Here is a 12699-nt window from a genome sequence, read left to right as displayed (position 1 = left end):
ATTGCAGACGCTGAACAACTCGAGCAGTTACTGCTGGAGCAGTTACATAGAAACATGATTTTCTAGGTTTGGGCGACCATCGAGCGTCCTGGCCAGTTTTTGATCGCTCAAATGTGGCACAAAGGTCGCAGCCCTGTGTAAAGGGGGCTTAATCGAGTTTGGGCCCGAAAAAAACAGTGATTCATATGATGAGTATCCCATCACAACGTCCCATGTTGGTGTCGTACGATGACACAACTTCAACCAAGTCACTGAGTCTGACAACACGAACTATCTGGTCGCCTCTTACGACAAATACAGCTTGCATCGGGACCTACTCTAACCCGGGACCCCACCGGTATGTGATACATATTATGAGCGTCCCATTAAAACGTCCCATCGAACGACAGGTAGGCTGCTTGGAACCTTCTCTAACCGGGATCCCACTGGTATGTGCTCGGGGGAAACACATGAATCAATCTTATTATTATGCATACTGTTTTAGCAACTGACATTACATTTTTTGACATAACGAAACCTAAGCTGGGGAATCTAATTATTAGACAAGGCGATATATATGCATTTTGAGAATAGTCTTACATTTTATAAGACTTTATCAATTGACAACACAAGTTTAATTCTTCAGTGCCTTTACTTTTGTAAGTAGCCATTATATAGAAAATCCAAAAGCGAGTAACATGCACAATATATAAAATGTATTACCCAAATAAAAGAAAACGATAAAATAAACTTTACATGTGTTACGGGAGTACAAAAATATTACTTAAAACAAACTGAGTACATGATAAAATAAGATAAAACATACTTTTGAGCAAGTGACCATATTCCAAGAGCTTTAAAAATAATCTAAAAGAAACTACATGCAGAACATGACTCAACAATAACTTATGATGGCAATGCGCTAATATCTCAGCAAAGAGAGTACAGCATTTAAGAAGTGCGTTTTAAATGTGATTGTCTAATAGGGTTCTACTTCATTGTCATGACTGTAGATATGTTTTAACATTATATATAAATTAAAATCACATAATAAAAGCAACAAAGACATTTCCACAATCTCCATTGTTCGATTCCGACTAAATCATTAGCATGTGTTCATGATTCACTATCACACATCATAAATGTGCAAATGTAACAATCCGGCAGTTTGTAGTAAGCCTATCGAAATTAGCTTTGTTCAGTTTTGTACCAAGTAATTGTAAAGATGGTCCTTCTACAAGCAATGTAGTTTAAGTGACTGATGCATGTACAATACGTTTATATGATCAGCTCGACAATAAGGCTGTTTAGTTTCAGTATGTACAGACGTTTGTCACTGCCAAGCTGAGTTCAAGCTGCCATAGCAAATAAAAACATTCACAAATGAATTCATTTGGTAAATCGCTTTACAAGGACCATAATATTATGTTTTACAATAAAGATGAAATTGGGATTTAAAAACAATTCAAGACAACTCCTACAAATGTGTAACAAATACTTCCGGATCCGATGTTTTCTCGCTTATCGGGACAAATCCTTGATTGATGGCGCCACCGTTCACCTCAACTGCTTCCACGTCAGTGGGCGACTTCGTCTCAACGTCGTATTCATTAACGGGTTGAATCTTCTCTGGTAATTTGTCAGCTTCTTTATAAACCTCTTTCCTGTACTTCTGAAAGTTGAATGAAAGGGTTAACTTTGATAGCCAATGTAAAGCTTGCTGTACAAGGGAAAGCGTACAGGAAGACCACTCGTCTGTGAAGAGAAGCGTCCCTTTGATTGGCCAGATTCACCCTGATAATCATTCTACGATGGGGGTAACTTAGGACGGCTCTATTACCACGGAAAAGATCATGGCAGAAGGCTCTGATCAAGTGAGATGGGATTATTAGCTGAGACAAAATAGTTTATTCAGCCAAACGGGAAGCAAAACATCTTTTTAAGAACACAAGGCATGTCAAGTGAACGAATGTTTCTGTAAATACATTTTGAGGACAACTTAAATTTTTCCAGGATTTTTGTAACGGCCATGATCTGCAGCATACTTCGTATAATGTTGACTTTGGCATATAAGTATGGACGACAAGTAAATCCAGCCACTCCCTGGTATTGTCAGTAGGGTTAATGTGGGATGATACTCCACCTACAGCCGTATAGAATCTATACCACGGTCTCTTGAACACATGTAAAACTATCAAAGGGTATCTCTCGTCAAGGGAGGACGTCAAACACTGCACTTTTCTCCTACCACTCACCACGCGTAGACTTGTAAGGGCGAGACCTGTTCTACAACGAGAAGTGTGTCAGTGTCAGTGTTTGTCACTGGGTGAAAGGTGTTATTAACTCCTCACGTCCACGAAATTGACCTGCTCATACACACCTGAATAAATGACTGACTGCAGGGTGGCATTAGGTTACACGTATGCTGTGACCTACCCCTTTATGGTTGACCCCGCATCTGAGAGGTCTGAGTATCTTTTCTGGCATACAAGGGAAGAGGCGGTCAAACAGAGGGCAGAGTAGACGAGGGTCAATACTCCCCGGACGTCTCGGACCTTAAACATGACAAAAATGACAATAAGTTTGATGAATTCTATTTACTAAATTCTCGTATGCATCATGAAAAAAACAGAAGGAAATCACCGAGAGATTTTATATAGGTTCTTTAAATTCATCTAATTTTAGTTAAGATATAGACGTCTCTTGAAATCATTAATCACAGCAAATATCGACATTGGTTATTTTAACAAAAATATACTGAATTGTTTTTTTATGAAATTGAAAATTAAAAGAATCTTTGTTGAAATATGATTTTGTCTATTAAATAATCACTCATTACTGCAACAGTTTGTAAAAGGTAATCTGTGACTGGGTAATTGTGTGTAACAATAAAATTGGTTCAATGAAGATTGGAGTAAGAAATGAATATGAAACCAATTGACCCCTATCATGTTTTAAATGTTGTAAATTGCGCCAAAGAAAAGCAAATGTATTGTTTTTCAATGATAAGGTTATAAGATACCCATCAGCAGTTGTGTATTATGCATGTTTAGGATTCATTTTTTTTTTTAGAAATCAGATAATATTTATAAATATAAACATGTCGAAGTATTCTTTGAGAGCTGACTAAGCGCCAGTAAAGTATTTTTACATATAAAATACCGGTAACTTAAGATATTTTCAACTGAAAATCAAACACATTATAGAATTAACTAGGTATAACTAGATTCTTTGGCTCCTCAGTAAATCTTATGGATGATTTATAGCATTAGTAGCAGACCAGTGATGAGGCTGACGACCATTCCCACGATGACGAGCACTGCCATCGCCGTCGGCGTGTAGTAGAGATAGGATAGCTTGTACATAGGTATGAACGGGTCGCTGAAATGTAGGAGTACATGTACATCGGTATGAAGACAGATCGCTTGAAAGTAGAAATACATAGGCATTAACGGATTGCTGGAAAATAAGAATACATCGGTATGAACAGATCGCTAGAAAGTAGGTGAGTGAGTGAGTATGATTTTACGCCGCTTTTAACAATATTCCAGCAATATCACGGCGGGGGACACCAGAAATGGGCTTAACACATTGTACCCAAGTCGGGAATCGAACCCGGGTCTTCGGCGTGACGAGCGAACGCATTAACCACTAGGCTACCCGACCGCACCAGAAAGTAGGATTACATGTCCTGATATATGGTGTAGACTACATGGTATCATCAACTACCTCGTTTACAATTATGTAGCCATTTTGAGGTCATTTCTAGGTCAGAATCGAAGCACATGCCACTCATCTGTAGATTTCAGTATCGTGATCAGCCACCGCCGGATGAGTGTATGTGTGAAGCACGTGCAAATTGTGACAGCTACCGTTATGTTTGGGATGATAACAAAGAGTCGATTGTTAGTGATAATCTTCTCACGGCAAGCTTGCTAGCTATCTTTGACCAATGTATAGATCTTATCAATTCTAGTCAAATTGTGTCATACACGAATCTCTTGTGTAATGCAGCACAATGCATTAAAGGAATATTAGCAAAGATGTTTGTTTTAAAAGTTATGCAGTTATTAACGTTCAACGTTTATATTTCCATTCTCAATACAAGATTACATTTTTGGAGTGAGGCATATGATAAACTAGTGGAATCACAGGCAGGTTTTCTTAGAGGCTACTCTACAAAAGATGACATGTTCATTATTCAATCAGTGATTCAGCGTTATATATACAAGAAAAATATATACTCTCTTTGTGGACATCTCTGAAGCGTTTGATTCTATAGAAGGACTAAGTTATGGATGGTTTTAAATGATAATGGGATTCCTTCAAAGATGTATAACACCGTTAAATCTATCTATAAATGTTTGTATTCTCGTATTGAATATGACCAACACTTTTCCGACAGTTTTGAATGTTACCATGGTGCTCGGCAGGGATACATCTTGAGTCCGATTTTATTTAATATGTTCATAAATGATTTAGCAAAGGAAATCGCATCTTTTCTCAAGGAATCCAATTCCACCCATACCTGATAAACCTTTTTCTGTTGTTTGCGGACAACATTACTCTTATTGCTGACACTGGTCTCCAAAAGCGTATTAACTTTCTTAGGTGAGGTGAGGTGAGGTGAGGTGAGGTGAGGTGAGGTGAGGTGAGGTGAGGTGAGGTGAGGTTGGGTTTACCGTCGCCTCCATGATTATTGCACTTATATAGCGACGTACATGCACGCGTGTGTGTGTGTGTGTGTGTGTGTGTGTGTGTGTGTGTGTGTGTGTGTGTGTGTTTGGCTGCTTGTGCTTGTCCGGACTGATACCAATTTATAGTGCTAGTTCACTGAGATACTGTCGCAATTTCACATGCATATGAACACCTCACTCAGACACAGTATACTGACTCCGAGCCGACCAGTCCTTGTTTTAGCCTCTCAATGCCGAGCGTCAGACAGGATGACAACAAGTACCATTTTTTAACATCTTTTGGTATGACGCGACCGGCGATCGTATTCCGGACCTTCCGCTCCCCGGGCGGACGCTCTACCACAAGACCACGGAGGCGGTCAACTTTCCTAGGAGTGATTGTAGTACGTATTCACTCAATTATTGTTGGCTCAAAGAAGCAGCATTATGTTCTTTTAAAATCAACCTTCACTGTGGAATATTATTTATCAGTTGTACAATCGACTCAGCTTTGTGCAGAGATTTCTATTGGATATGGAAAGGATTTTGTCGCTCAGAGACCAGCGGTTTTGTAAGGCATGTATAATGGGCTATGTGGAGGAAGAATATATTTACTTGTTAATTTGTAACGCATATATGGGCGGTCGGGTAGCCTTGTGGTTAAAGCGTTCGCTCGTCACCCCGAAGATCCGAGTTCGACTCCCGACATGGGTAAAATGTGTTAAGCCCATTTCTGGAGTCCCCTGCCGTGATATTGCTGGAAAATTGCTAAATGCGGCGTAAAACCATACTCACTCAATTATGCAACGCAAATGCTAGCCTTCGCCTGCAGTATATTCAAGGAAGGTTTGATGTCTATCCCGCCTTATCTAAATTTTAACATTTTAATGTCAAACCGAGAATACTCTTTAATTAGAGATACAGCCATGTTGTTACACCCTGTGATGAATCGCTGTTTGGTCATGCTGTCTTCTGTCGACCCTAAATTGTTGGCCTACACAACTACTAAATAAAAATTAGAATAGATATATACCATATTTCGTATGAACGGACCGCTGGAAAGTAAGACTTAACACATCGGTATGAATGGATCGCCGGAAAGGAGGAATTAGTTGAATATACGGACCGCTGGAAAGTAGGAATACATCGGTATAGACGGGTCGCTGAGAGGTAGAGATAGATCGGTAGGAACCGATCATTGGAGAGTAGGAATACATCGATACGAACAGGTCGCTAGAAAGAAGCAATACATGTACATCGGTATGAACGGATAGCTGAAAAGTAGGAATACATCGGTATAGACGGGTCGCTGAGAGGTAGAGATAGATCGGTAGGAACCGATCATTGGAGAGTAGGAATACCTCGATACGAACAGGTCGCTAGAAAGAAGCAATACATGTACATAGGTATGAACGGATTGCTGAAAAGTAGGTATACATCGGTAGGATTACATGGATTACATGGACATCAGTATGAACGAATCGCTAGAAAGTAGAAATACATGTATATCGGTATGAGTGGATCGCTAGAAAGTAGAAATACATGTATATCGTTATGAGTGGATCGCTAGAAAGTAGAAACACATGTATATCGTTATGAGTGGATTGCTGGAAAGTAAAAACACATGTATATCGTTATGAATGGATCGCTAGAAAGTAGAAACACATGTATATCGTTATGAGTGGATCGCTAGAAAGTAGAAAAACATGTATATCGTTATGAGTGGATCGCTAGAAAGTAGAAACACATGTATATCGTTATGAGTGGATCGCTAGAAAGTAGAAACACATGTATATCGTTATGAGTGGATCGCTAGAAAGTAGAAACACATGTATATCGTTATGAGTGGATCGCTGGAAAGTAGAAACACATGTATATCGTTATGAGTGGATTGCTAGAAAGTAGAAACACATGTATATCGTTATGAGTGGATTGCTGGAAAGTAGAAACACATGTATATCGTTATGAGTGGATCGCTAGAAAGTAGAAACACATGTATATCGTTATGAGTGGATTGCTAGAAAGTAGAAACACATGTATATCGTTATGAACGGATTGCTAGAAAGTAGAAACACGTGTATATCGTTATGAGTGGATCGCTAGAAAGTAGAAACACATGTATATCGTTATGCACGGATTGCTGGAAAGTAGAAACACATGTATATCGTTATGAACGGATTGCTGGAAAGTAGAATCACATGTATATCGTTATGAACGGATTGCTGGAAAGTGGAAACACATGTACATCGTTATGAACGGATTGCTGGAAAGTGGAAACACATGTATATCGTTATGAACGGATTGCTGGAAAGTAGGGCCATCTAGGTTATAACGGGTCGCCAGAAAGTAGAAATATATATATATATATATATATATATATATACACTGGTATGAACAGTGAGTGGGTGAGTATGGTTTTAAGCCATTTTAACAATTTCTAGCAATATCACGGCGAAGGACACCAGAAATGGGCTTCACACATTGTACCCATGTCGGGAATCGCATATATCGGTTTGAACGGATCGCTGCAAAGTAGGAATACACCAATATGAACGGATCGCTGCAAAGTAGGAATACATCAATATGAACGGATCGCTGCAAAGTAGGAATACATCAATATGAACGGATCGCTGGAAAGTAGGAATACATCAATATGAACGAATCGCTAGAAAGTAGGAATACATCAATATGAACGAATCGCTGCAAAGTAGGAATACATCAATATGAACGAATCGCTGCAAAGTAGGAATACATCAATATGAACGGATCGCTGGAAAGTAGAAACACATGTATATCGTTATGAGTGGATTGCTGGAAAGTAGAAACACATGTATATCGTTATGAGTGGATTGCTAGAAAGTAGAAACACATGTATATCGGTATGAGTGGATTGCTGGAAAGTAGAAACACATGTATATCGTTATGAGTGGATTGCTGGAAAGTAGAAACACATGTATATCGTTATGAGTGGATCGCTAGAAAGTAGAAACACATGTATATCGTTATGAGTGGATCGCTAGAAAGTAGAAACACATGTATATCGTTATGAGTGGATTGCTGGAAAGTAGAAACACATGTATATCGTTATGAGTGGATCGCTAGAAAGTAGAAACACATGTATATCGTTATGAGTGGATTGCTGGAAAGTAGAAACACATGTATATCGTTATGAGTGGATCGCTAGAAAGTAGAAACACATGTATATCGTTATGAGTGGATTACTGGAAAGTAGAAACACATGTATATCGTTATGAGTGGATCGCTAGAAAGTAGAAACACATGTATATCGTTATGAGTGGATTGCTAGAAAGTAGAAACACATGTATATCGTTATGAGTGGATTGCTAGAAAGTAGAAACACATGTATATCGTTATGAGTGGATTGCTGGAAAGTAGAAACACATGTATATCGTTATGAACGGATTGCTGGAAAGTAGAAACACATGTATATCGTTATGAACGGATTGCTGGAAAGTAGAAACACATGTATATCGTTATGAACGAATTGCTGGAAAGTAGAATCACATGTATATCGTTATGAACGAATTGCTGGAAAGTAGAAACACATGTATATCGTTATGAACGGATTGCTGGAAAGTGGAAACACATGTACATCGTTATGAACGGATTGCTGGAAAGTAGGGCCATCTCGGTTATAACGGGTCGCCAGAAAGTAGAAATATATATATATCTATACACTGGTATGAACAGTGAGTGGGTGAGTATGGTTTTAAGCCATTTTAACAATTTCTAGCAATATAACGGCGAAGGACACCAGAAATGGGCTTCACACATTGTACCCACGTCGGGAATCGCATATATCGGTTTGAACGGATCGCTGCAAAGTAGGAATACACCAATATGAACGGATCGCTGCAAAGTAGGAATACATCAATATGAACGGATCGCTGCAAAGTAGGAATACACCAATATGAACGGATCGCTGCAAAGTAGGAATACATCAATATGAACGGATCGCGGCAAAGTAGGAATACATCAATATGAACGGATCGCTGCAAAGTAGGAATACATCAATATGAACGGATCGCTGCAAAGTAGGAATACATCAATATGAACGGATCGCGGCAAAGTAGGAATACATCAATATGAACGGATCGCTGGAAAGTAGAATACATCAATATGAACGGATCGCTGGAAAGTAGGAATATATCAATATGAACTGATCGCTGGAAAGTGGGAATACATCTGTAATATGAACGGATCGCTGGAAAGTAGCCAAGGAATAAATCGGTGTGAACGACGTTGGAATACATGTACATCGACATGAACGGATCGCTGGAAAGTAAGAATGTATGTACATTGGTATGAACAGACAGCTGGAAGGAATACATAGGTAGGAAGGTTCCATTCCCTTCTGTTCTATGTACATGTGAAATTGTGAGTTTCGGTGTTGGCTTCCATGAGTACATTTACTAGTGTATCATCGTTTTCGACATTTATACATGCTTCAGCGAATCCGTGCACAATAAGGGGCGCAACTGTGTCAAACGAATTTCAGAGCCTCGCGGAAACTTTTTATACCTTGACGCTGCAACCGTTGTCATTTCGGTGGAGCCGGTAGAAGGTGTGGTTGTAGTCCCTAGCGTTGTTGTGATAGTCATCGCCGTCGTTGTGACGGACCAGTTGCAGCCGTGTGTGAAGACAGGGGAAAGTATGGCAGTGGAAACCTTGTTGGCGAACGCACCGAATCCGATCCAGCACATGAAGGTCAAGGAGGTCAGAGCGCCAACAAACGCTCCCTACAATGTGTGAATATACAATAATTTCATACATTAGTTTTCATTTGCATATATATTTACATGCCCAGATTTGATACTTTCTGTACTAACTTTGGATACACTTTGTATTCCTATCAAACTTTAAATTGCATATATGAAATGAGAAACCTGTTACAACACTACTAAGATATTATCATTACCCCAACCCTTTACAATAGATAATGCTTAACACATACTCCTAGGAAAACTGTAAAATGGGAACGTTTTTATATGTCATAAACTGATATAAAAATACAATTTATAACGATAATTGTGTTACAAATGAATAAGAAGTCATAAATACAAATTTTACACCATTCAGCATGTAAATGTAAATCGTCAACGCCAGAAAATAAGCTCTCTAATATTTCTATTTCTAAATGCACTATCCTATTATACCTTTACATAAGGCCAGACACTCTGTACAAGTCTTTACATCTTTACTCTTTGTACTCCGCGCAATCGCCCCCCCACCCCCCTTTCTGTGTGGGTCTGACGTCTTCCTTTTGTGCTCAGTTGCTTTCAAAGTCGACAGGTTTCGGTCGATATTATTTCATAGCAATAACTAGAGGTGTCATGTATTGTGATCGGTAGCATAATCACCCCAGGCAATGAAGATATGAAGTTTTTGTGCCTGAGTTGCGATTTCACTTTAGAAACAGCGATACAAGTCGAGCGGTGCTGTACGGAATGTCTGGCCTTATGTAAAGGTATAATAGGATAGTGCATTTCTGACACTCGTGATAGCAATAGAAATATTTAATCAACGACACCGTTGTACAAAATGTATATCAGAGATCTTTGTTTCGTGTGGATCGATGCTCATGATGTCAATCACTGGATTGTCTGATCCAGACACGATTATTTACGGACCGCCGTCATATAGCTGAAATATTGCTGAGTGCGGCGATAAACAACAAACAAACAAACAAACTTACCCATGCGTTTGCCCAGGGGAAGAACATGCCGAGAATAAACAACCCAAACAACGGACCATTGATGATGCTGTACACAGTGTAAGATGCCTGTCGAAAGACAAGTATTTGGTGAGCAGTTGGGTTTGTGTATATAATATGCTTCAACGATTATTTCGTTACCACCTGATATTCATTTCAAAACTGTTTGGACCTGCATGAGTGCCTAGCGACACATCAACAATCGTGCAGCCATTTGAGACAATCTGATAACACATCCAAACCGCTTTAACGTAAATGTATGTTACAGATTATGTATGCGAACAGTTTACTTTAAGTACGTTCAGCTTCTATGTTTCCAAGTTGATGGTTTCGTCTCCACGAGCTACGTTCGTAACCATCGTTACCAGTTCCAGAAGAGTTTTGTTTGGACATTAATACAGAATAAAGGAATGGACGTTTTACACCTCAGTTAGCAATAAAACACAGTCAGATGTATCATGATGGCCGATGATTGGTCATAGACGAAGTCGGCGAACAGTGCCACACGTTAGAACCACCTTGTACTATGATCCCCGTAGGTACCGGGTAGAATAGTACCTCATGGCTGTCAATCAGTCAGTCTCGATTATCTACAGCCCGCTTTGATAAAGATAGATTATTTATGTCGACGGCCTTAAACAACAGTTCATATCAGTTATAAAGACAACATTGTACTGCAGATCTGCCTTTGATCAGCTGTGCCCCTGAATCGCTCGGGATCTTTCAGGGCATATTTAGCAGAGGCATCTGGGTTATAACAAATACTTCCTTAAACTAACACACTCTGCATGCAGTTAAAAATGGCAGTCTGTAATTCGTGAACATACCTGCAGCACAGACCCAAGTTGAGAGACGAGGGCGGCGAGGCCAATAGCAACACCCCCGAATATGACAACTGTAAAAATAAATAAGTAAATATTAGACACTGTACATGAGAAACCACGTGTTACTTCACACACTTTCCTAAATCACAAGCATAATAGTACTAGCCGAATCTGAATATTTTTGGTAAAAGATCAGTGACTGTGTAATGTGACTGAATAATGTCTTACACCACTATTAAAACTATTTCAACCACGTCATCACGGGGGACACCAGAAATGGACATCGAACAGTGTACCAGAGTCTTTGGTGTGACGTACTAACGCTAACGATGATTCCGTCAGATATACTTTTAATTCCTCAAATAGTTGTTTCTGAAACGTAGGTGGAAGGGCGTGTTGTCCTTTTGTAGCCGTCGTCCGCCAATTGTCCATCCATCGATCGTTGTGTTTTTCTATACATGTACCTATTACTTTCATCAAGGAGGGCACCTCCGAAGTGTCCCAATGTTGCTCCTGTCCGGATTCTTCATGAGGAGCTTTCTAAGCACTGATTGTGAAACCGGCTCGCCATGTGTACATACGATATGAGTATTGCTCAGATACATTTTGATGTTCATATGCATGAATATGATCAGATGACCTTTACGCCATACGTCAAACAACCAAAAATATGGATTTTTCCTACTTACCTGTAACCTTCGAAAGAATGGTCATGGACCTATCAGAAAGGTAGGGAAAGCATGGCTTGATGAAGTCGCAGGGAATGATGGCTCCCAGGGCGTTCAAGGAGGAGGATATGGTGCTGAGGAGGGAGAGAGGAAGATTTGACGGCACGTGTAGGAAATGTAGTGATTGAACGAGGATAATTGAGTGTAGTGAAATTTCAAATCACATCTGATGAATCGTGTTCATTGAGAGATTAAAATGCCGATGTGACACTACTCAACCATTCAGAGAATATCACTGATAAACAAAGAGATGGAAATGCTATTTTTGAATAATAAGTAATCGATGGTAAACACAAGTTAGTTGTGCCAGTCACAAACAGCAATACACTAGCCTACACAAATAGCTCTAGTGACGCCCCCCCCCCCCCCCCCCCCCCCACACACACACACAGACACCTTCTCTTCGCTCGATACATATAAGTTATTTAAGTTATTTAGGGTAGCAATTTAGGGAAAGTCTTGAGCGGACATTTTGGATGTTCAGACTGACCAATTTTACCAAAAAACATATTTCAAAATGTCTAATGAAACAGATACTTTATATCAAACAATCTAAACGCAGGAACAAATAACTGTTAATATCAAGTAACACTTCACTACTGATTGGTAACGGTGATTATCTTGCTAAACAATTGTTTGTGAGTTTGGTAAAAGGCCGATTTGAACCGTACGGTATTCATACCAGGGCCACCTGACGTGATGCCTTAATTGATGCTGATCTTAGACGTTTTTCGTATAATGGGTAGGTTTCTCGGCAG

General features: G+C 39.5%; 1 protein-coding gene across 1 annotated transcript in view; it reads right to left on the bottom strand.

Moving 5' to 3' along the window:
* Positions 1-1122: 1122 nt before the first annotated feature.
* Positions 1123-12699, bottom strand: part of LOC139469924 (sodium-coupled monocarboxylate transporter 1-like) — a 33774-nt gene continuing 22197 nt past the window's right edge. Inside the window, exons 9-15 of the mRNA XM_071252282.1 lie at positions 11903-12015; positions 11217-11284; positions 10372-10458; positions 9198-9415; positions 3260-3360; positions 2416-2534; positions 1123-1651 (exon numbers count right to left, since the gene is read on the bottom strand). Of these exons, the coding sequence (XP_071108383.1) occupies positions 1457-1651; positions 2416-2534; positions 3260-3360; positions 9198-9415; positions 10372-10458; positions 11217-11284; positions 11903-12015 (901 nt within the window). The 3' untranslated portion in view covers positions 1123-1456. The remainder of the gene's footprint in view (positions 1652-2415; positions 2535-3259; positions 3361-9197; positions 9416-10371; positions 10459-11216; positions 11285-11902; positions 12016-12699) is intronic.

Source organism: Haliotis cracherodii, unplaced genomic scaffold, assembly GCF_022045235.1.
Source record: "Haliotis cracherodii isolate W230 unplaced genomic scaffold, xgHalCrac1.p SCAF_2, whole genome shotgun sequence".
Lineage (NCBI taxonomy): Eukaryota > Metazoa > Mollusca > Gastropoda > Lepetellida > Haliotidae > Haliotis > Haliotis cracherodii.
Note: the sequence above shows the minus strand (reverse complement) of the source record. Positions and strands in the feature narration are given on the sequence as shown.